Genomic DNA, 25,801 nt, shown 5'->3' with positions numbered 1-25,801 from the left:
TGTTATGTGTTGTTATTCATTTTAGTTATACAGTCCTGCGCTTTAGTTCCTACCTGTTGTTTCTGTACATCCGAATAGGGAACAGACGTGGATTGTAAAGAAAAGAAGAACGCGACCAAGGACTACGGTCCGTTTGAAAAAATCCCAAAAAACTGCCATACTGTGGAGGTGACTTTTCCTGTTTCATCGACAATTTCTTCGTTTTTCATTTCCCTTCTCGCTCTGTGCAGAGAATCAACAGCGAGACAACCAAACTTGATGGTTGACACTAGTGATGGGTTGATGAGGCGTCATGAAGCGTTTCGACACATTGCAAAACTGTATTGATACTGTGTCGATACTGTGTCACTAAATACTGACATCTGCTGGACATTAAAAATCCCTACAGGCAACCTATGGACCGACTCAACTGACACTGATTTGATGCCCTAGTACAGGGGTCACCAACCTTTTTGAAACCAAAAACTACTTCTTGGGTACTGATTAATGCGAAGGACTACCAGTTTGATACACACTTAAATAAATAAATATATTGTCATTTGTAAGTTACACGTAAGTGTGATTTAAACAAGAATAGCTAAATAAATAAATGTGTATATATATAAAAAAAATGGGTATTTCTGTCTGTCATTCCGTCGTACATTTTTTTTCCCTTTTACGGAAGATTTTTTGTAGAGAATAAATTATGAAAAAAACACTTAATTGAACGGTTTAAAAGAGGAGAAAACACGAAAAAAAAATAAAAAATTTTTGAGACAGTTTATCTTCAATTTCGACTCTTTAAAATTCAAAATTCAACCGACGAAGAGAAAAACTAGCTAATTTGAATCTTTTTGAAAAAATAAAAAAAAGAATTTATGGAGCATCATTAGTAATTTTTCCTGATTAAGATACATTTTAGAATTTTGATGACATGTTTTAAATTGGTTAAAATCCAATCTGCACTTTGTTAGAATATTCAACAAATTGGACCAAGCTATATTTCTAACAAAGACAAATCAGTATTTCTTCCAGATTTTCCAGAAGAAAAATTTTAAAATAAATTCAAAATACTTTGAAATAAGATTTAAATTTGATTCTACAGATTTTCTAGATTTGCCAGAATAATTTTTTTGAATTTTAATCATAGTAAGTTTAAAGAAATATTTCACAAATATTCTTCGTCGAAAAAACAGAAGCTAAAATATTTATTATTCTTTACAATAAAAAAAAAAATGTTTACTTGAACATTGAATTAAATGGTCAGGAAAGAAGAGGAAGAAATTTAAAAGGTAAAAAGGTATATTTGTTTAAAAATCCTAAAATCATTTTTAAGGTTGTATTTTTTCTCTAAAATTGTATTTATAAAAGTAATAAGAAGCAAAGTAAAAAAATATATGAATTTATTTAAACAAGTGAAGACCCATCCATCCATCCATTTTCTACCGCTTATTCCAAGTGAAGACCAAGTCTTTAATATATTTTCTTGGATTTTCAAATTCTATTTGAGTTTTGTCTCTTTTAGAATTAAAAATGTCGAGCAAAGCGAGACCAGCTTGCTAGTAAATAAATACAATTAAGTTACACGTAAGTGTGATTTAAACAAGAATAGCTAAATAAATAAATTTATATATATATATATATATATATATATAAAAATGGGTATTTCTGTCTGTCATTCCGTCGTACATTTTGTTTTCCTTTTACGGAAGGTTTTTTGTAGAGAATAAATGATGAAAAAAAACACTTAATTGAACGGTTTAAAAGAGGAGAAAACACGAAAAAATTTAAAATAAAATTTTGAAACATAGTTTATCTTCAATTTCGACTCTTTAAAATTCAAAATTCAACCGAAAAAAGAAGAGAAAAACTAGCTAATTTGAATCTTTTTGAAAAAATTAAAAAAAATAATGTATGGAACATCATTAGTAATTTTTCCTGATTAAGATACATTTTAGAATTTTGATGACATGTTTTAAATTGGTTAAAATCCAATCTGCACTTTGTTAGAATATTCAACAAATTGGACCAAGCTATATTTCTAACAAAGACAAATCAGTATTTCTTCCAGATTTTCCAGAAGAAAATTTTTAAAAGAAATTCAAAATACTTTGAAATAAGATTTAAATGTGATTCTACAGATTTTCTAGATTTGCCAGAATAATTTTTTTGAATTTTAATCATAGTAAGTTTAAAGAAATATTTCACAAATATTCTTCGTCGAAAAAACAGAAGCTAAAATATTTATTATTTTTTACAATAAAAAAAAAAAAAATTCACTTGAACATTGATTTAAATTGTCAGGAAAGAAGAAGAAATTTAAAAGGTAAAAAGGTTTATTTGTTTAAAAATCCTAAAATCATTTTTAAGGTTGTATTTTTTCTCTAAAATTGTATTTCTAAAAGTAATAAGAAGCAAAGTAAAAAAATAAATGAATTGATTTAAACAAGTGAAGACCCATCCATCCATCCATTTTCTACCGCTTATTCCAAGTGAAGACCAAGTCTTTAAAATATTTTCTTGGATTTTCAAATTCTATTTGAGTTTTGTCTCTTTTAGAATTAAAAATGTCGAGCAAAGCGAGACCAGCTTGCTAGTAAATAAATACAATTTAAAAAAATAGAGGCAGCTCACTGGTAAGTGCTGCTCTTTGAGCTATTTTTAGAACAGGCCAGCGGGCGACTGATCTGGTCCTTACGGGCTACCTGGTGACCGCGGGCACCGCGTTGGTGACCCCTGCCCTAGTATATACAATAATATAAACCAAGTCATTGTATTTCATTAAGGTTTATTTCATATCTTCATTTAAATAAAAAATATATTTTTTTCTTTTTTAGATACAGTCAATAAATAATGTGAACATGTATCATAACATGGAAATCTAAGAGAACGTGTTGTGGATGATTGTGGACTGGGAATTGTTTTAATTTTATTTTTTTACACATTTTTATAAAAATAAAAATAAAAAGTTTTTCCGACGTATTACATTTTAGACGATTTCTCTTCTTAGTTATTATTTCTCCGGCTGTAGAAAAGAGCCGCTCACAGGGCACAGAGGAGGCGACACAGTTGGCGTATCGGTCACGTGACCAAAACAGCTCATGATCGGTCACGTGACTTTCTAAAAGCGGTACGCGCACCGACACAGGGTTTTGCTCTATGAGCTCGACGCATGCGCCGATGCATCGGTGTTGCCGGACCCATCACTAGTTGATACTGTTACGCAATTGGCTGTTTAGTGTGTCCCTCCCATTTCAGGAACACTTCCTGTTTTGCTAGCTTACCAGAGTGCGAGTGGCTTTGTTCATGCTGTATTCTGTGCGTTTTTTTTCTGACTGAAAAATATCTATTTATCGAATGTTTTATACTGATAGTGATTACATGTCTATCGCGATATATATTGATATCGTTTTATCGACCCAGCCAGGATTTCGCAGGCCACAAAAAATGAGTGGTGGGCCTTGAGTTTGCCACCTGTGGAGTACAAGAGCCAAAAGCAGTGAAGTTGTGTAAATGGTAAATAAAAAGAGAATACAACAAATCCTTTTCAACTTATATTCAATTGAATAGATTGCAAAGACAAGATATTTCATGTTCACACTGACAAACTTTGGTATTTTTGGCAAATAATCATGAACTTAGAATTGAATGGCAGCAACACATTGCAAAAAAGGCATTTTTACCAGTGTGTTACATGGCCTTTCCTTTTAACAACACTCAGTAAAAGTTTGGGAACTAAGGAGACACATTTTTGAAGTGGAATTATTTCCCATTCTTGCTTCAGCTTAAGTTGTTCAACAGTCTCCCTTCTCATATTTTAGCCTTCACACATTTTCAATGTCTGGACTACAGGCAGGCCAGTCTAGTACCCGCACTCTTTTACTATGAAGCCACGCTGTTGTAGCACATGGCTTGGCATTGTCTTGCTGAAATAAGCATGAAAAAGACGTTCCACTTTTCATCAGTTCATCTTAAATGAGATCAGGCCCAGGGAAGCCGGCGGCATTTCTGGGTGTTGTTGATAAAATGGCTTTGACTTTGCATAGTAGAGTTTTAACTTGCACTTACAGATGTAGCGACCAACTGTAGTTACTGACAGTGGTTTTCTGAAGTGTTACTGAGCCCATGTGGTGATATCCTTTACACACGGATGTCGCTTTTTGATGCAGTACCGCCTAAGGCAGGGGTCGGCAACCTTTACCAGTCAAAGAGCCATTTTGACCAGTTTCACAAATTATAGAAGACAATGGGAGCCGCAAGAATTTTTTTAAATTCTAAATGAAATAACACTGCATACAAAGTTTTTTTTTTTTGCTTTGTGCTATGTATAAACCAGGGGTCTCAGACACGCTGCCCACACCTTTATGTGGATTTAGAAAGCTGGTGCGGCACGCGGGTTTTAAATGAAAGGCGTTTGTCAGCGTCATGCGTGCCGTAATGGTACAGCATATAGCACCCACTACAGCCAGCGTGCCTGAACAGCCACACGTTGTATGGGACTTACGCTTGCTCACGTAGATGACAGCAAGGCATACTTGGTCAACAACCACACAGGTCACACTGACGGTACGGTATAAAAAAAAAAACTTTAACACTCTTACTAATAATGTGCCACACTGTGAACCCACACCAAACAAGAATGACAAACAAATTTCGGTAGAACATCTGCACCGTAACACAACATAAACACAACAGGACAAATACCCAGAATCCCATGCAGCCCTAACTCTTCCGGGATACATTATACACCCCCCCGCCCCCCGCTACCAAACCCCGCCCACCTCAACAGACGCACAGAGGGGGGGGGGGGGGGGGGGGGGGGGGGCGGCGGGGTTTGGTGATAGCAGGGGTGTATAATGTAGCCCGGAAGAGTCAGGGCTTCATGGGATTCTGGGTGTTTGTTCTGTTGTGTTTATGTTGTGTTAAGGTGCAGATGTTCTCCCGAAATGTGTTTGTCATTCTTGTTTGGTTTTGGTTCAAAGTGTGGCGCATTATTAGTAAGAGTGTTAAAGTTGTTTTATATGACTACCGTCAGTGTAACCTGTGTGGCTGTTGACCAAGTATGCCTTGCTGTCACATACGTGTGCAAGCAGAAAATGTATATTGTATAACAATTGTTTGGCTGGCACGCTGTTAATGCAGATTGTAGAGGGCGCCAAATGTTGTACCATCATGGCAAGCCCTTATTATAGCCGTAAGGGTGAAAATTGGTGAATATTGATTCCGGAAGTTTTCTGCGAGAGGCACTGAAATCCGGAAGACTCACGGGAAAAATGGGGGGTTCAGCAAGTAAGCTGCTGAGCCGCATCAGAGTGCTCAAAGAGCCGCATGCGGCTCCGGAGCCGCGGGTTGCCGACCCCTGGCCTAAGGGATCGAAGGTCACGGGCATTCAATGTTGGTTTTTAGCCTACGTGGAGTGATTTCTCCAGATCCTTTGAACCTTTTGATGATATTACGGAGCGTAGATAGTGAAATCCCTAAATTCCTTGCAATAGCTGCTTGAGAAATGTTGTTCTTAAACAATTTGCTCAGGCATTTGTTGACAAAGTGGTGACCCTCGCCCCGTCCTTGTTTGTGAACGACTGAGCATTTCATGGGAGCTGCTTTTATACCCAATCATGGCACCCACCTGTTCCCAATTAGCCTGTTCACCTGTGGGATGCTCCAAATAAGTCTTTGATGAGCATTCCTCAACGTTATCACTCTTTTTTGCCAGCTTTTTTGAAACATGTTGCAGGCATCACCATACCTGCCAACTTTTGAAATCAGACAAACCTAATAGCCAGGGTCCAGGGGTTGCAGGCCCCAGTAGGTCCAGGACAAAGTCCTGGTGGGGGGTTCAGGCTTCGCCCCCCCCCCGACGCAAAATGATTATTAGCATTCAGACAGGTTAAAATGTTGCTAAAACCATCACTTTTCTATCAGTCACAGTGACTTTTCAAAACAAAAATATTACAGCAAAAATCATATGGGTTGATTGACATGTTTATTCTGTAAGCTAACTTCAATAGTTTGAAATTATTTTGACAGTTAATGCCAGTTATCCTGTCAACCTTTCACAAGACTTCAATTTGTTAATTGAAAGTATAAACAGTATAAACACTTTTTACAGTAAACAAATGGTAAAACAGTACTAAACAATTCCATTAAAAAAAAAATTGGTGTCATTATTAACTTTCTGTCCAAGCTTGTATAATCTACTGTCTTGTTCAATTGTAAAAAATATTCTGTGCCTAAAATTCACATTTCTATCACAATTATCATACTGTAAACATGGTAAGCTAACTTCATTAAAATTAATAGTCCTGTCAATAGCATGGAATTACAATTCAAATGTAGTTTTTTTGTAAGCCTTTCAAAAGAATTCAAAAAAAGAAAAATTAATGAAAATTAATTGAAGCCATCAGACACTTGAAAAGTGGCACATCACATCTCTAATGTAATCATTTGAACTTTTCAACAGAAATAGCACTGCAAAAATATTAAGGACATACTTCTGTATTTTGGTAGTTATGCTGTCAACATTTAACAAGATTTCTTCAACTTGGACTTGAAAGCATAAATAGTATAAACACTTTTAACAGTATAACAGTACTAAACAATTCCAATAGATAACATTGGTGTCATTACCTTTTTGTGGCTAAAATCCGAAAAACGGTGAAAGTTTTCCACTTGTATCGCTAGCAACGGCATTGGACTTGTGTTCTTTTGTCCCAACGTGGTCTTTTACATCGCTAATTCCTCCGTGTCCGATCGAAAAATCTTGTCTGCACAAGGTGCAATTCGCGTAGTTTTCACCCTTTTTGGAACGGATAATTTATTCCCGGATAGGCTTTTGAATATTCTTCACGGAATGACTGCAGTTTTCTTTTCCGTTTAAGACTCGTTTGCGATATTTTTCTCCGGCTGATTCCATGATCATTCGCTCGTTTGGAAACAATGGCAACTGGTGCCTCGTGCTTGGCAGCGGTGCTATAAATAGCCTCGCGCATGGCATTCGGAATGGCTCGATAGGAAGTTACGGGAAGCAGTGTCGATTGTCATTGTTGTTACGCGATTTCGTGAATAAAACTTTAAAAAAAAAAATTTTTTTTAAATTAATGAAAAACCGTATTTTTTATCACTGCAACCGTAACCCGGAATAGGTTGATGAAAACCGTACTAATGACGGGAAAACCGGAGTAGTTGGCAGGTATGCATCACATTCCAAATGAGCTAATATTTGCCAAAAATACCAAAGTTTTTTTTAGGGAATACTTCGAAGACCTCCTCAATCCCACCAACACGTCTTCCTATGAGGAAGCAGTGCCTGGGGAGTCTGTGGTGGGCTCTCCTATTTCTGGGGCTGAGGTTGCTGAGGTAGTTAAAAAGCTCCTCGGTGGCAAGGCCCCGGGGGTGGATGAGAGCCGCCCGGAGTTCCTTAAGGCTCTGGATGCTGTGGGGCTGTCTTGGTTGACAAGACTCTGCAGCATCGCGTGGACATCGGGGGCGGTACCTCTGGATTGGCAGACCGGGGTGGTGGTTCCTCTCTTTAAGAAGGGGAACCGGAGGGTGTGTTCTAACTATCGTGGGATCACACTCCTCAGCCTTCCCGGTAAGGTCTATTCAGGTGTACTGGAGAGGAGGCTACGCCGGATAGTCGAACCTCGGATTCAGGAGGAACAGTGTGGTTTTCGTCCTGGTCGTGGAACTGTGGACCAGCTCTATACTCTCGGCAGGGTCCTTAAGGGTGCATGGGAGTTTGCCCAACCAGTCTACATGTGTTTTGTGGACTTGGAGAAGGCATTCGACCGTGTCCCTCGGGAAGTCCTGTGGGGAGTGCTCAGAGAGTACGGGGTATCGGACTGTCTGATTGTGGCAGTCCGCTCCCTGTATGATCAGTGTCAGAGCTTGGTCCGCATTGCCGGTAGTAAGTCGGACACGTTTCCAGTGAGGGTTGGACTCCGCCAAGGCTGCCCTTTGTCACCCATTCTGTTCATAACTTTTATGGACAGAATTTCTAGGCACAGTCAAGGCGTTGAGGGGATCTGGTTTGGTGGCTGCAGGATTAGGTCTCTGCTTTTTGCAGATGATGTGGTCCTGATGGCTTCATCTGGCCAGGATCTTCAGCTCTCACTGGATCGGTTCGCAGCTGAGTGTGAAGCGACTGGGATGAGAATCAGCACCTCCAAGTCCGAGTCCATGGTTCTCGCCCGGAAAAGGGTGGAGTGCCATCTCGGGGTTGGGGAGGAGATCTTGCCCCAAGTGGAGGAGTTCAAGTACCTCGGAGTCTTGTTCACGAGTGGGGGAAGAGTGGATCGTGAGATCGACAGGCGGATCGGTGCGGCGTCTTCAGTAATGCGGACGCTGTATCGATCCGTTGTGGTGAAGAAGGAGCTGAGCCGGAAGGCAAAGCTCTCAATTTACCGGTCGATCTACGTTCCCATCCTCACCTATGGTCATGAGCTTTGGGTTATGACCGAAAGGACAAGATCACGGGTACAAGCGGCCGAAATGAGTTTCCTCCGCCGGGTGGCGGGTCTCTCCCTTAGAGATAGGGTGAGAAGCTCTGTCATCCGGGGGGAGCTCAAAGTAAAGCCGCTGCTCCTCCACATGGAGAGGAGCCAGATGAGGTGGTTCGGGCATCTGGTCAGGATGCCACCCGAACGCCTCCCTAGGGAGGTGTTTAGGGCACGTCCCACCGGTAGGAGGCCGCGGGGAAGACCCAGGACACGTTGGGAAGACTATGTCTCCCGGCTGGCCTGGGAACGCCTCGGGGTCCCACAGGAAGAGCTGGACGAAGTGGCTGGGGAGAGGGAAGTCTGGGCTTCCCTGCTTAGGCTGCTGCCCCCGCGACCCGACCTCGGATAAGCGGAAGAAGATGGATGGATGGATGGACCAAAGTTTCTCAGTGTGAACATGAAATATCTTGTCTTTGCAGTCTATTCAATTGAATATAAGTTGAAAAGGATTTGTTGTATTCTCTTTTTATTTACCATTTCCACAACGTGACAACTTCACTGCTTTTGGGCTTTGTATATCAAGACAAACGCAAAGCTTTACACACATGACAAATGTAGTAAGTCATTACAAACAACATAAACAAGAATAACAAAACTCTGCTTCTTGGTACTTCTTGAGTTGTGCAAGTTTAAACGGGGCCAAAAAAACATCTTAGAAACATGTCTCAGTATCCACGCACCTCTGCCTTCTCCCCGAGTAGTTCTTCTTTGACGGCTCTCTCTTCTTCTTTGGTCATCCTCTTCTCGTGCTTCTTGAAGTACTTCCTCTTCCTGGCCTGCAGGTTGAACCACGTGTAGGCGAAGGCGCGGACTTGCGGCAGCAGAGCCTCGATGAACGGATGGAACTCATCCTGCGAGACAAAGACACGGTCAGAGTACGCCTCGCAGATCGGCTTTATGTACAGTTTGGAAAACCAGCGTTTTGGGGGGAAAAAGTATGTCCCTGGTCAGGGCCGGTCCGTGGCATAGGCCGTATAGGCAAATGCTTAAGAGCGCCGTCCATCAGGGGGCGCCACGCCAGTGCCACAAATGTTGGAGAAAAAAAAAAAAGAAAAAAAAAGTTGGTACTATTATTTCTAAATACAAAAAATAATCCCACGTTAATTAAATGCAAAGTAAAGCCTATTTATTAGAAATATTATTTGTTACAACATTACGCCCCCCCCCCCCTCCCCTCGCACGGTGCGCCCCCTCCCTTCCCGTATCATGACTCTTTTTGGACGTCACCACATCAAAAAATCAACACAAGATGTCAAAACGGCCAAAACTGTCAGGTGCCCAGGGAAGAAAAAAGAGAAAAGAAGAGGAGGAGAAACGAGAAAAAGACAGAGGTAGCAGGTAGGTAACGTTAGCCTACATGAAATTATTTGTCTGTTACAGAATGTGATAGTAGCTGGCTTTTTAGCATTAAGCTGATGTTACATGATTCGGCAATTGCTAATCAATAAATAGCTAGTTCTGTTTTAACGTCGGGTTAATATTGTGGAGGGGGCTAAATTGTTATGGAAAATAGTAATGTAACGTTAGGTAATTACAGTACTCCCACCTTACATTCCTCAGGGACATTTGTATTAGATCTTTTAAGCAGGTGTTTTTTGTTTACATTGTTATTGCCTTCTGGTTAGCTAATGTTTGCCCTGCAGGTAATAGTCACTTTTCCACCCCTTTATATATTAGGTATAGTTGTAAGTAAAAAAAAAAAAGGTCAAAGACAAAGCTATTCAGTTTCTTGTGAGTATATACACTTCACTGCCGATGTGGGGGGGCGCCACCTAAAATCTTGCCTAGGGCGCCAGATTGGTTAGGGCCGGGCCTGTCCCTGGTAGAGATGCGCGGTTTGCGGGCACAACCGCGGAGTCCGCGGATTATCCGCGTATCGGGCGGATGAAATTAAAAAAAATTAGATTTCATCCGCGGGTCGGGTCGGGTCGGAGGGTTGAAATAAAAAAAAATTAGATTTTAAATAGATTCAGGCGGGTGGCAGTTAAACCAATTGGTAAATATATATACATAGTTAAATGTTGTTACCCACATACGAAAAACGAGCAGGCACCTGCAGCATATGCCACAACAGAAGAAGAAAAAAAAAAAGAGATGGACACTTTTACGGAGCGGAGAAGGGACGCCTCGCCGGGGTCCGGGACCGAGGCCCCTTCCCCCGAGAGGGCCCCACCGGGAGCCGTAGCTGAGGCGATCCGCGAGAAGGGCCCGACGCACGTCCAGGGTCACCACCGCGCCCACCGCACCGACACCTTGCCTCGTCCGCCTTCGCCGCGGCCGGCGTCACGCGCAGCAGGTAAGCAGCTTACCTGCCCGCCACGCCCGTGGCCGGGGGCTCGTAACAGGGGTCACTCCGCGCGCTCCGCCCGCGCAGCTTACCTGCCCGCCACCCCTGTTGCCGGGGGCGCGTAACAGGGGTCACTCCGCGCGCAGTGCGCTCACAAAAGGGGTGGGGCTCACCCTGGTTGATATAGACAGCAGGACGGTGGCCATGGAAGTCGGAACCCGCTAAGGAGTGTGTAACAACCCACCTGCCGAATCAACTAGCCCTGAAAATGGATGGCGCTGGAGCGTCGGGCCCATACCCGGCCGTCACCGGCAGCGAGATGCGCTTGGAGGTGCGCTCAGCGCGGCTCCCATATGATTGCGCACTGGTGTGCGTATGGGTCGTGACAGCGTGGCACGCGAATGCCTGTGCTGCATTGGATCAGTCTCCTTTCTTTAACAGGCAAAAGCTTTATAACCTCACTAATGCCTTGGGGCGGCATGGCGTAGTGGGTAGAGCAACCGTGCCGGAAACCTGAGGGTTGCAGGTTCGCTCCCCGCCTCTTACCATCCAAAAATCGCTGCCGTTGTGTCCTTGGGCGGGACACTTCACCCTTTGCCCCCGGTGCCACTCACACCGGTGAATTGAATGATGAATGATAGGTGGTGGTCGGAGGGGCCGTTGGCGCAAATTGCAGCCACGCTTCCGTCAGTCTACCCCAGGGCAGCTGTGGCTATGAAAGTAGCTTACCACCACCAGGTGTGAAAGATTGATGGGTTCTACATGTAAAGCAACTTTGGGTACTTAGAAAAGTGCTATATAAATCCCAGTTATTATTATTGCATCGTTTATATTACATATATAACAACGGGCGGGTGCGGGCGGGTGCGGTTCTGATCAAATGTTACATCGGGTGGATGGCGGATGGTTGACGACTTTCTGATGCGGTTGCGGATGAAATAATTGCCTATCCGCGCATCTCTAGTCCCTGGACTTTATAAGGCATGACAGTGGCACACTTATGTGCATATTTGACTTGTTTTCTTCAGAAAAAGAGATTGTGTGAAGTCAAAAGTCACCTTCTGAGCTAGTATCCCAATACTTTTGGCTAACTACTTTATTTCTTCACACTAAAAACATATACAGGTGCAACTGCAAACATTTGAATATCATGCAAAGGGTAATTTATTCCACAAAATAGATTTAAAAGGTGGAAGTAATATAAGATAGGCTTATTACAGTATTTCAAGATATCAATTTGATGATTATGGTTTAATTTATGGAAACCTCTAATTAAAAATCTCCGAAAATTGGGGGTTTTCAAAACATGATCAAATTTATAACACATTGCGTGTAATGAGTAGGGGTGTAACGGTACGTGTATTTGTATTGAACCGTTTCAGTACGGGGGTTTCAGTTCGGTTCGGAGGTGTACCGAACGAGTTTCCACACGAACATATGAAGTAGCCGCCTAAGCTAAAGTCTTAACAAGCTGCTCCGCTTTCTGCCTCGGTCTCCTACACAGCACCCACACAACCATCTGATTGGTTACACGCAGAGTGGTATCCTCACCTATGGTCATTAGCTTTGGGTTATGACCGAAAGGACAAGATCACGGGTAAAGCGGCCCAAATGAGTTTCCTCCGCCGGGTGGCGGGTCTCTCCCTTAGAGATAGGGTGAGAAGCTCTGCCATCCGGGAGGAGCTCAAAGTAAAGCCGCTGCTCCTCCACATCGAGAGGAGCCAGATGAGGTGGTTCGGGCATCTGGTCAGGATGCCACCCGAACGCCTCCCTAGGGAGGTGTTTAGGGCACGTCCGACCGGTAGGAGGCCGCGGGGAAGACCCAGGACACGTTGGGAAGACTATGTCTCTGGCCTGGGAACGCCTCGGGGTCCCACAGGAAGAGCTGGACAAAGTGGCTGGGGAGAGGGAAGTCTGGGCTTCCCTGCTTAGGCTGCTGCCCCCGCGACCCGACCTCGGATAAGCGGAAGAAGATGGATGGATGGAATATATTACTTTTAACTAAGGATGGATACCATACAGAATCACAGTACTATTAATGCCAGGACAACAAATGTTATGTTATGTTACAACTTATTTTCGTATCCCATTAGCCGACATCTCCTGCAGACAAACCACCTTTGTTATGGGGACCAGGTGGAAGTGATTAACTATACACGGAAGAAGTGTGAGCAGAGTAGCGAGTGCAGTACCAGCTACAGCCCGATGAGGGGGCTGCTGTGCAAATATCTCACACTCAAACTAACCAGTAAACATGTTTTATGGGCCAAAGCTTAAAAATCACTAAGGCATCTTCAGAATGGATCTGACTATCATTTAAAAAGGTTTCCCTTTAGGGGACCTGTTTTTTGTCCCCATACCATCAGAGGTCCCTTAAAGGTGACTGTGTAAACAGAGCGATGTCCCCATTAAGTAAGCATTGCCAGAACACACACACACACACACACACACACACACACACACACACACACACACACACACACACACACACACACACCGACTGTTTGAACAAGCCGAGATGTGAGTTTAAGATGTGACGTATGTAAAACATGTGACTGCTGAACACACAACTTGTGCACGTGTGCATGTCTTCTGTGTTCACACACCACATTTGGAGCATTTAGACCTGTGATTCTCAAAGTACAGTGTTTTATTTTCCAATGTTCTTTTTTTTTGTGTGTGTTTTTGTGTCCCGTCCAGCTTCTCAGGCAAATCATATAGTTGATGTAGATGCATACCTGCCAACTTTTGAAATCAGAAAAACCTAGTAGCCAGGGTCCAGGGGCCGCAGGCCCCGGTAGGTCCAGAACAAAGTCCTGGTGGGGGGTTCAGGCCCCCCGACGCAAAATGATTATTAGCATTCAGACAGGTTAAAATGTTGCTAAAACCATCACTGTTTGGGCGACGAAAAACGTTGAAAGTTTTCCACTTGTATCGCTAGCAACGGCATTAGACTTGTGTTTTTTTGTCCCAACGTGGTCTTTTACATGGCTAATTCCTCCGTGTCCGATCGAAAAATCTTGTCTGCACAAGGTGCAATTCGCGTAGTTTTCACCCTTTTTGGAACGGATAATTATTCCCGGATAGGCTTTTGAATATTCTTCACGGAATGACTGCAGTTTTCTTTTCGGTTTAAGACTCGTTTGCGATTTTTCTCCGGCTGATTCCATGATCGTTCGCTCGTTTGGAAACAATGGCAACTGTATGGCGTCACATTAGTGCCAAAAATCCGAGCGCATAAAAACTGTTATCGCGCGCTGATTCTCCACTTCGTGCGCGCGCGCGACACCATTTTGCGCGCGCGTGGTGCCTTTCTGCGCGCGTGGGGCCTTTCTGCGCGCGCGCGACGCCTTTCTGCGCGCTCTCTGTGTACTCCTGGCATCTCTCCTCGCGCTGTCATGTTTCTTTTTGGCACTTTGGGGGCGGGTATGCTTAGACGGCCCCTCCTTTCTGATTGGCTGTGAGCATTTTTCATATGACCAATCATTCTCCAGCGTAGCAACGTTGTAGCCATCTTACCTCGGACATCTAGCCTCAATCATTACATTGATGTCAATGGTACATGTACTAATTACATTACCATAACTTGCTCGATTTTCGACCAATTTACAAACGGTTTGCCTTGTTACAAATCTTATTACATGTAGATATGACATAGGATGCTGTTGAAATGACCTCTTTCGCTTTAAAAAAAAAAAGACTTAATTGTGCAACATAGTTGTGTAGGGTCAGTGTTAGTCAGTTCTCTGATTATTTTAAACTGTTTCAGAATACATTATTAAAAGGCTATTTTTAACATTTTAAAAACAAAATTCAAAGATTATTTCATTAATTTTATGGCTGAATCAAAAGAAATTCCATAAATTAGAAAACAAATGTTCAAGAAGAAGTGAAAATATAAAATAATCAAATCAAATCAAATCAAATCAACTTTATTTATAGAGCACATTTAAAATTTACCACAGGGGTAGCCAAAGTGCTGTACAATGAACAGGTTAAAAGATAAAACGAGTACCGAGCAAACACAACACAACACAAACAGAACACGATAAAAAAATAAATAATTAAAATAGAATTAATAAAAACATAAAAACATAAAAACAGGATCACAGCAGGTGTATTATGGGGCGCCATTGCAGGATGGATATCACTCAGTGTTAAAAGCCATGGAATAAAAGTATGTTTTTAAGAGAGATTTAAAAACAGGAAGAGAGGAGGCTTGTCTAACACTCAGGGGTAGGTCGTTCCAGAGCTTGGGAGCAGCAACGGCGAAAGCTCTGTCACCTCTAAGCTTCAGCCTTGTGTCAGGGACCGTCAACAGCAGCTGATCGGCTGATCTTAAGGATCGGGTGGGGCAGTAAGGCTGAAGGAGGTCGGAGAGATAGGTTGGCGCGAGGTTGTTTAGACATTTAAAAACAAATAAAAGGAGTTTAAAATGTATTCGGTATCGCACAGAGAGCCAGTGAAGGGACGCTAAAATAGGGGTGATGTGCTCACGTCTGCGGGTCTGTGTTAGCAGACGAGCAGCAGAGTTCTGCACGAGCTGCAGGCGGGCGAGGGAGGCCTGGCTAATGCCAACATACAAGGCATTGCAGTAGTCAAGACGAGTCGAGATAAAAGCATGGATTAATTTCTCAAGATCATGTCTTGATAGAAGCGGTTTCACTTTCGCTATTTAGCGTAATTGATAAAAGCTTTTTTGAACGACGCTGCTGATTTGTTTTTCGAATTTAAAATCTGAGTCAAACTTTACCCCCAGGTTTGTGACACAGTCGCTGAGATACGGGGTCAGAGTGCCGAGGTCAACGTTGGGGGAGGGAGAGCGACTTGGACCGAACAACATAACTTCTGTTTTATCTTCATTTAGGCTCAGGAAGTTAGCTGAAAGCCAGACTTTGATGTCGTGCAGGCAGTCAATAAGACGTTGAACCGTGTTATTTTGTGCTATGGGAAAATAAATCTGGCAATCATCGGCATAAAAATGAAATGCAATACTGTACTTCCTAAAAATAGAACCAAGGGGGAGAAGGTAAAGCGCAAATAAAATTGGGGCAAGGATTGAGCCCTGGGGGACCCCATGTGGTAAAGGAGCTGTGGACGACATAAAACTGTCTACTTTTACACAAAAACTCCTGTCGGTTAGGTACGACCGGAACCAGTTGAGGGCGGCGCCCTTAATAATGTTATTGCTGGTGGACCAGTTCTGGCTGAAAGATGTGATTATGGTGTTTGTTGTCTTATTATTTATTTGGCTCACATTTTGTATTACCCTGTATTGTGTTTATGTGCTATGAAATAACCTTCATCAGCGCGCGACATGTTTTTATCCACTTCTTCCTCCGTAAATCTTGATACATATTGACGATGACCCGCCCTGCTATACTTCTGATTGGCTCTGAGCATTTTTCAGCATTTTTCGCCTGACCAATCAGAAAGGAGGGGCCGTCTAAGCATACCCGCCCCCAAAGTGCCAAAAAGAAACATGACAGCGCGAGGAGAGATGCCAGGAGTACACAGAGAGCGCGCAGAAAGGCACCGCGCGCGCGCTAAAAGGCACCACGTGTGCGCAAAATGGTGTCGCGCGCGCGCACGAAGTGGAGAATCAGCGCGCGATAACAGTTTTTATGCGCTCGGATTTTTGGCACTAATGTGACGCCATACAACTGGTGCCTCGTGCTTGGCAGCGGTGCTATAAATAGCCTCGCGCATGGCATTCGGAATGGCTCGATAGGAAGTTACGGGAAGCAGTGTCGATTGTCATTGTTGTTACGCGATTTCGTGAATAAAACTTTAAAAAATATATATATTTTTAATTAATGAAAAACCGTACTTTTTATCACTGCAACCGTAACCCGGAATAGGTTGATGAGAACCGTACTAATTACGGGAAAACCGGAGTAGTTGGCAGGTATGTAAGTGCCCATATTTGCTGTACAAATGTACTTTACAAAAGAGAAGTGTGGGATCCTTCTCATATTTGTATTTGACATTATTAAATGGATTTATATTCATGTTTGGCGCAGCCGGACCATAACAGGAGGGGATAGAAAAAAGAAAAAAAAAGGAAAACAGAGGAGTAAGTTGCGGGGACAAGAGGGGGATAAGACAGACAACAACATCAGCAAATACAATATGCATACAGATATGATTTGAAAAGTGATATCAAAGAACAAGTTAGTGAAGTCAATATTAATTGTTGAGGGAAAGTAAATTCTTTTAGATGACTAAAACACATTTTCGTCAGGAGACTATGACTAAAACTAAATTAAAAACAGCTGTCAAAATTAACACTGGTGCCTTAGCTTTTTTCCAGGGGACTTGGCAACCCTAACTGACTTCTCTATTTGCATTGTTCACAGTATAATCTTTTGACTCTCACTTAAAGGGAGAACAGAGGAAAAACTGCCTTTTGACTAATTCTGCTGCATTTGCAGCAATGTTCATTCATGCAGAGTGTCTCTAAACTAATACATAAGTTGTTACTCTTCCATCCATTCCATTTTCTACCGCTTGTCCCTTTTGGGGTGGCGGGGGGGTGCTGGAGCCTAACTCAGCTGCATTCGGGCGGAAGGCGGCGTACACCCTGGACAAGTCGCCACCTCATCACGGGGCCAACACAGATAGTTTGCTATACTTGATATTTTAGTTGACAAAATTTACTGTAATTTTAGTCCACAAAAATGTTGAGGGAAAGTAAATTCTTTTAGATGACTAAAACTAAAACACATTTTCGTCAAGAGACTACGACTTAAACTAAATTAAAAACAGCTGTCAAAATTAACACTGGTGCCTTAGTTTTCTCCCCTAACTGACTTCTCTATTTGCATTGTTCACAGTATAATCTTTTGACTCTCACTTAAAGGGAGAACAGAGGAAAAACTGCCTTTTGACTACCGTATTTTTCGGACTATACAGGTAAAAGCCAGTAAATTAGAATATTTTGAAAAACTTGATTTATTTCAGTAATTGCATTCAAAAGGTGTAACTTGTACATTATATTTATTCATTGCACACAGACTGATGCATTCAAATGTTTATTTCATTTAATTTTGATGATTTGAAGTGGCAACAAATGAAAATCCAAAATTCCGTGTGTCACAAAATTAGAATATTACTTAAGGCTAATACAAAAAAGGGATTTTTAGAAATGTTGGCCAACTGAAAAGTATGAAAATGAAAAATATGAGCATGTACAATACTCAATACTTGGTTGGAGCTCCTTTTGCCTCAATTACTGCGTTAATGCGGCGTGGCATGGAGTCGATGAGTTTCTGGCACTGCTCAGGTGTTATGAGAGCCCAGGTTGCTCTGATAGTGGCCTTCAACTCTTCTGCGTTTTTGGGTCTGGCATTCTGCATCTTCCTTTTCACAATACCCCACAGATTTTCTATGGGGCTAAGGTCAGGGGAGTTGGCGGGCCAATTTAGAACAGAAATACCATGGTCCCTAAACCAGGCACGGGTAGATTTTGCGCTGTGTGCAGGCGCCAAGTCCTGTTGGAACTTGAAATCTCCATCTCCATAGAGCAGGTCAGCAGCAGGAAGCATGAAGTGCTCTAAAACTTGCTGGTAGACGGCTGCGTTGACCCTGGATCTCAGGAAACAGAGTGGACCGACACCAGCAGATGACATGGCACCCCAAACCATCACTGATGGTGGAAACTTTACACTAGACTTCAGGCAACGTGGATCCTGTGCCTCTCCTGTCTTCCTCCAGACTCTGGGACCTCGATTTCCAAAGGAAATGCAAAATTTGCATGGTTGGGTGATGGTTTGGGGTGCCATGTCATCTGCTGGTGTCGGTCCACTCTGTTTCCTGAGATCCAGGGTCAACGCAGCCGTCTACCAGCAAGTTTTAGAGCACTTCATGCTTCCTGCTGCTGACCTGCTCTATGGAGATGGAGATTTCAAGTTCCAACAGGACTTGGCGCCTGCACACAGCGCAAAATCTACCCGTGCCTGGTTTACGGACCATGTATTTCTGTTCTAAATTGGCCCGCCAACTCCCCTGACCTTAGCCCCATAGAAAATCTGTGAAAAGGAAGATGCAGAATGCCAGACCCAAAAACGCAGAAGAGTTGAAGGCCACTATCAGAGCAACCTGGGCTCTCATAACACCTGAGCAGTGCCAGAAACTCATCGACTCCATGCCACGCCGCATTAACGCAGTAATTGAGGCAAAAGGAGCTCCAACCAAGTATTGAGTATTGTACATGCTCATATTTTTCATTTTCATACTTTTCAGTTGGCCAACATTTCTAAAAATCCCTTTTTTGTATTAGCCTTAAGTAATATTCTAATTTTGTGACACACGGAATTTTGGATTTTCATTTGTTGCCACTTCAAATCATCAAAATTAAATGAAATAAACATTTGAATGCATCAGTCTGTGTGCAATGAATAAATATAATGTACAAGTTACACCTTTTGAATGCAATTACTGAAATAAATCAAGTTTTTCAAAATATTCTAATTTACTGGCTTTTACCTGTATGTTTTTTTCCTTCTTTACTATGCATTTTTGGCAGGTGCGACTTATACTCCGGTGCGACTTATACTCCGAAAAATACGGTAATTCTGGTGCATTTGCAGCAATGTTCATTCATGCAGAGTGTCTCTAAACTAATACATAAGTTGTTACTCTTCCATCCAGATTTACTGCAATTTTAGTCCACAAAAATGTTGAGGGAAAGTAAATTCTTTTAGATGACTAAAATACATTTTCGTCAAGAGACTATGACTAAAAGTAAATTAAAAACAGCTGTCAAAATTAACACTGGTGCCTTAGCTTTTTTTTTTCCAGGGGACTTGGCAACCCTAACTGACTTCTCTAATTTGTTCACAGTATAATCTTTTGACTCTCACTTAAAGGGAGAACAGAGGAAAAACTGCCTTTTGACTAATTCTGCTGCATTAATACAGAATGTCTCTAAACTAACACATAAGTTGTTCAACAAAATGTTTACAAGCCAGTCAACTTCGCACGAGTAGAAATATCACAACACTTTAATCAAGCTTGTTACTCAAGTTGCACTATGAACTCTAGCCGTGACGTCACTTCCGAGTTTCCAAAGAAGCCCTTTCTGCCTGCAGTGTCGCGTCGATCGAACAAAAAAAAAAAAGCACCGACACTTCTTTCTTTTTTTTTTTGCCTTTGTTTACCTGACACAGAGCAAGAGGAGACCACATCATGTTGGACGGGAGCAGTATTAGCGCGTCATCGCCTCCCTCTTCCGCCCCGAGTCCTCAGATGACTCCGCGTCTCCGCGCCATATTAGAGGGGACGCGGCGGGAACGGTCGGGATGGCGGGAAAAGAGGAGAGGGAAAAGTTGCTAATGGCGCCGAGGAGCGTGTCACGTCCACGCAGGAAAGAGGCGAGTTGGAATTTCAAAAAAATAAAAAAGCGAGAAGAGGGATGACGTGGAGGGAGCCCATCCCAGAGAAGTCACTTAAAGCTGCAGATTCACGTGCTGCACTCTTACTAAACCTCCACACGACGTCTCAATAGCATTTCTTTCACTTTCATTTCTTTTTTGCTTCCAAAACTTCCACCCCCGCACTTTGCAAAATAGCCAGTCATACAGTAACAAGCACTACTGGCAGAGGTGTGGACTCGAGTCACATGACTTGGACTCGAGTCATGAATTTGATGACTTTAGACTCGACTTGACAAAATGTAAAAAGACTTGCAACTCGACTTAGACTTTAACATCAATGACTTGTGACTTCACTTGGACTTGAGCCTTTTGAATTGACATGACTTGACATGACTTGCTACTTTCCCCAAAACCCAAAGATGAAAAAGTTATTCGGGGAGCGCTCCGTATTTTTCATCGTGTACTTGTCTATCAGCGTTGCGTGTGTCAGCTGGTGTGCTCTCAGTACAACAGCCAATCAAATTACATCTACTTTGTTTTCATCACACAGCATTCATCCAATCAAATTGCAGGACAACCAACGAAGAAGACATGTCCAAACCACACGCCAGTGAACAAAAAATGATACCTAAAATAATTTTGTTTGGGTATAAAAATTACGAGGTGGTCAACACAAAACGGTTTGCAGTATGCAACACATGCGGTTCCAAAATTACTGATGGAGAGGCAACAACTTCCAACTTCGTCCGGCATTTGAAGTTGCACAAAGAACGGTAAGTTTTGAATGTAAGATAACGTTTATTGGCTAAGTAACGTGACTTTTATTTGCTGTGTAGTTAAATCAGTGAGGCTGTAAACTCACTGCTAACGTTATAACGTTATTGCAAACACGGGAATCTGTTGCAGTTCACTACCTTATTCATACTTTTTGTTCAGTGATTTTTTTTAAGCAGGGTTACGTTAGTCAATATATCACACGTAACGTTAGACGGCGGTCAGCAGCACCGCGTATTTTAGCCACCTAAAAAAAGAAAAATAGTCAAATAAAGGTCAGTTAAAATGTATACTATATTATGAATATGTGTACCGTTTTAGCTAGCTTTCTGACATACTGTTGGTTGTTTACCTCAGTGGTCCCCAACCACCGGGCCGCGGCCCAGTACTGGTCCGTGGATCGATTGGTATCGGGCCGCACAAGAAATAAAAAAAATGATTTTCTTTTTTTAATTAAATCAACATAAAAAACACAAGATGCACTTACAAGTAGTGCACCAACCCAAAACAACTCTCTCCCCCCTTTTGTTCTGGGCATTGAACATGAAGACTCTTCCTTCACTGTTCCGAGTGGCCATGAGAGTCTTGGCAGTGCCTGCCTCCAGTGCTCCAGTGGAGCGAGTTTTCAGCCATGGTGGCATCATACTACGCCCCCATCGTGCACAAATGACTGACAGACTCTTGGCTAATTTGGTCTTTTGCAAATGCAATGCAGCATAGGGCCCTGACATATAAAAAGTACAACTTTTTTGTTATGTTCACGTATATGTCATGTTTTTTCAATGTTAACACTTTTGTACAAATAAGTACATTTGCACTTTATTTTTCAATGTGTTTGTTCTGTAAAGGAATGAGTTAATGTTTAAAATGACTGGTTAATAGTGCTATTATAAAGTGCAATGTCAGCACAATTTTCTTTCCTGCAATTTAAAATGCACTTGTTTTAATAAATAAATACAGCGTTTGAAAAGCATACACAATCTGTGTTAATATATTAGTCTGTGGTTAAAAGGACTTGAAAGGACTCGAAACTCAAAATGCAGGACTTAGGACTTGACTTGAGACTTTCCAGTCTTGACTTTGGACTTGACTCGGGGCTTGCCTGTCTTGACTCGGGACTTGACTCGGACTTGAGGGCAAAGACTTGAGACTTACTTGTGACTTGCAAAACAATGACTTGGTCCCACCTCTGCTATGCGCTACTTTTCCTTAAAATGGCAACAGTGAAGGATTTAAGCATGCATGTGCATGTACGAACCAGTCTGCCCCAGAGGAGGAACTTATTGACTACAACGACAGACTACAACTGAATAAAAATAGCGGACTCGCGCAAAGCTCTTCTGGTATACAGGTAAAAGCCAGTAAATTAGAATATTTTGAAAAACTTGATTTATTTCAGTAATTGCATTCAAAAGGTGTAACTTGTACATTATATTTATTCATTGCACACAGACTGATGCATTCAAATGTTTATTTCATTTAATTTTGATGATTTGAAGTGGCAACAAATGAAAATCCAAAATTCCGTGTGTCACAAAATTAGAATATTACTTAAGGCTAATACAAAAAAGGGATTTTTAGAAATGTTGGCCAACTGAAAAGTATGAAAATGAAAAATATGAGCATGTACAATACTCAATACTTGGTTGGAGCTCCTTTTACCTCAATTACTGCGTTAATGCGGCGTGGCATGGAGTCGATGAGTTTCTGGCACTGCTCAGGTGTTATGAGAGCCCAGGTTGCTCTGATAGTGGCCTTCAACTCTTCTGCGTTTTTGGGTCTGGCATTCTGCATCTTCCTTTTCACAATACCCCACAGATTTTCTATGGGGCTAAGGTCAGGGGAGTTGGCGGCAGGAAGCATGAAGTGCTCTAAAACTTGCTGGTAGACGGCTGCGTTGACCCTGGATCTCAGGAAACAGAGTGGACCGACACCAGCAGATGACATGGCACCCCAAACCATCACTGATGGTGGAAACTTTACACTAGACTTCAGGCAACGTGGATCCTGTGCCTCTCCTGTCTTCCTCCAGACTCTGGGACCTCGATTTCCAAAGGAAATGCAAAATTTGCATGGTTGGGTGATGGTTTGGGGTGCCATGTCATCTGCTGGTGTCGGTCCACTCTGTTTCCTGAGATCCAGGGTCAACGCAGCCGTCTACCAGCAAGTTTTAGAGCACTTCATGCTTCCTGCTGCTGACCTGCTCTATGGAGATGGAGATTTCAAGTTCCAACAGGACTTGGCGCCTGCACACAGCGCAAAATCTACCCGTGCCTGGTTTACGGACCATGGTATTTCTGTTCTAAATTGGCCCGCCAACTCCCCTGACCTTAGCCCCATAGAAAATCTGTGGGGTATTGTGAAAAGGAAGATGCAGAATGCCAGACCCAAAAACGCAGAAGAGTTGAAGGCCACTATCAGAGCAACCTGGGCTCTCATAACACCTGAGCAGTGCCAGAAACTCATCGACTCCATGCCACGCCGCATTAACGCAGTAATTGAGGCAAAAGGAGCTCCAACCAAGTATTGAGTATTGTACATGCTCATATTTTTCATTTTCATACTTTTCAGTTGGCCAACATTTCTAAAAATCCCTTTTTTGTATTAGCCTTAAGTAATATTCTAATTTTGTGACACGCGGAATTTTGGATTTTCATTTGTTGCCACTTCAAATCATCAAAATTAAATGAAATAAACATTTGAATGCATCAGTCTGTGTGCAATGAATAAATATAATGTACAAGTTACACCTTTTGAATGCAATTACTGAAATAAATCAAGTTTTTCAAAATATTCTAATTTACTGGCTTTTACCTGTACCTCGACCATATATGGACCACATATGACAAAACTAATGCAAAATACGGCACCTATGTCTCAAATTCCAAACGACTCGTTGGAGCAAGTTAGGAAGAAGGCAAGATTGTTTTATAAATACCTCCATCATGCCTTCATGGTTTGATTTCCCTTTTTCGGGACTTATCCCAAATACACAAAAACATATACCGACAGGTAAGAAAAGTTGGTGTTTCATTATAGGCCCACTTTAACACTTCATACTTCTTTTTACACTTGAATGGCACATGTTAATGTCGAAAATGTGACAAACGTTGCCTGTAAACTGTACAAAGTGTTTAGTCAGATGATTTCCATTACCTACGATCAGAGGTGGGTAGTAACGCGCTACATTTACTCCGTTACATCTACTTGAGTAACTTTTGGGATAAATTGTACTTCTAAGAGTAGTTTTAATGCAACATACTTTTACTTTTACGTGAGTATATTTATAGAGAAGAAACGCTACTTTTACTCCACTACTTTTACTCCGCTACTTTTATCTACATTCAGCTCGCTACTCGTTACTAATTTTTATCGATCTGTTAATGCACGCTTTGTTTGTTTTGGTCTGTCAAACAGACCTTCAAAGTGCCTGCGTTTCAACAAATACAGTCACTGGTGACGTTTCACTCCGTTCCACCAATCAGATGCAGTCACTGGTGACGTTGGACCAATCAAACAGAGCAAGGTGGTCACATGACCTGACTTAAACAAGTTGAAAAACTTATTGTGGTGTTACCATTTAGTGGTCAATTGTAGGGAATATGTACTTCACTGTGCAATCTACTAATAAAAGTTCCAACCAATCAATCAAAAGTGTGAAGGAAAAAAAGACCCTTTTTTATTTCAACCGTACATCCCGTCAAAAGCCTAAAGACTGACTGCACAGTTCCTGTCTTCACAATAAAAGTGCCGCTCCATCGCGCCTGCTCTTTCAAAATAAGAGTCTCCGAAAGCCAGCGCAAACAAGCTAGCAAGCTAGCAAGCGATGGAGTTTGCCGCCAATGTATTTCTTGTAAAGTGTATAAAAACGAATATGGAAGCTGGACAAATAAGAAGCCAAAAACCAACCACTTTCATGTGGTATTAGACCAGGGGTCGGCAACCCGCATCTCTAGAGCCGCATGCGGCTCTTTAGCGCCGCCCTAGTGGCTCTCTGGAGCTTTTTCAAAAATGTATGAAAAATGGAAAAAGTTGAGGGGAAAAAGATATATTTTTTGTTTCAATATGGTTTCTGGAGGAGGACAAACATGACACAAACCTCCCTAATTGTTATAAAGCACACTGTTTGTATTAAACATGCTTCACTGATTAGAGTATTTGGCGAGCGCCGTTTTGTCCTACTAATTTTGGCAGTCCTTGAACTCACCTTAGTTTGTTTACATGTATAACTTTCTAGGATGTGTTTTATGCCACTTCTTTTTCTGTCTCATTTTGTCCACCAAACTTTTAACGTTGTGCATGAATCCACAAAGGTGAGTTTTGTTGATGTTATTGACTTGTGTGGAGTGCTAATCAGACATATTTGGTCACTGCATGACTGCGAGCTAATCGATGCTAACATGCTATTTAGGCTAGCTATATGTACATATTGCATCATTATGCCTCAATTGTAGCTATATTTGAGGTCATTTAGTTTCCTTTAAGTCATATTAATTCAATTTATATCTCATGACACACTATCTGTATGTAATATGGCTTTTAATTTTTTGCGGCTCCAGACAGATTTGTTTTTGTATTTTTGGTCCAATAAGGCTCTTTCAACATTTTGGGTTGCCGACCCCTGTATTAGACAGAAAGGAGGAACTATTTTTCTCCTCCATTTGAAAACGTGGACGTTATCATCACTACTGTCTGATTACAATCAATGCAAGTCATCAGAATCAGGTAATACACCAACTTATATTCTTGTCTTCATGAAAGAAAGAAATCTATGTGTTAAACATGCATGTATATTCATAAAAACACCTTTAACATGTAAACAAAAACGGCAAAATAAATACATATAAATTATATACTGTATATATCAATGTATGTATATATAT

At 41.8% G+C, this 25,801-nt stretch overlaps 1 protein-coding gene across 3 annotated transcripts in view; it reads right to left on the bottom strand.

Annotated features, from left to right (window-relative positions):
• nfic (nuclear factor I/C) overlaps positions 1 to 25,801 on the bottom strand; it is a 66,260-nt gene that overhangs the window by 36,415 nt on the left and 4,044 nt on the right. Inside the window, exons 1-2 of one of the 3 annotated variants that reach the window (XM_061978453.2) lie at positions 19,929 to 20,566; positions 9,161 to 9,331 (exon numbers count right to left, since the gene is read on the bottom strand). In XM_061978453.2, coding sequence (XP_061834437.1) covers positions 9,161 to 9,331; positions 19,929 to 19,958 — 201 coding nt within the window. In that variant the 5' untranslated portion in view covers positions 19,959 to 20,566. Of the gene's footprint in view, positions 1 to 9,160; positions 9,332 to 19,928; positions 20,567 to 25,801 lie in introns of those variants that run through there. The other 2 variants (XM_061978455.2, XM_061978454.2) reach the window with 2 other exon arrangements.

Source organism: Nerophis lumbriciformis, linkage group LG18 (assembly GCF_033978685.3).
Source record: "Nerophis lumbriciformis linkage group LG18, RoL_Nlum_v2.1, whole genome shotgun sequence".
Classification (NCBI taxonomy): domain Eukaryota; kingdom Metazoa; phylum Chordata; class Actinopteri; order Syngnathiformes; family Syngnathidae; genus Nerophis; species Nerophis lumbriciformis.
Note: the sequence above shows the minus strand (reverse complement) of the source record. Positions and strands in the feature narration are given on the sequence as shown.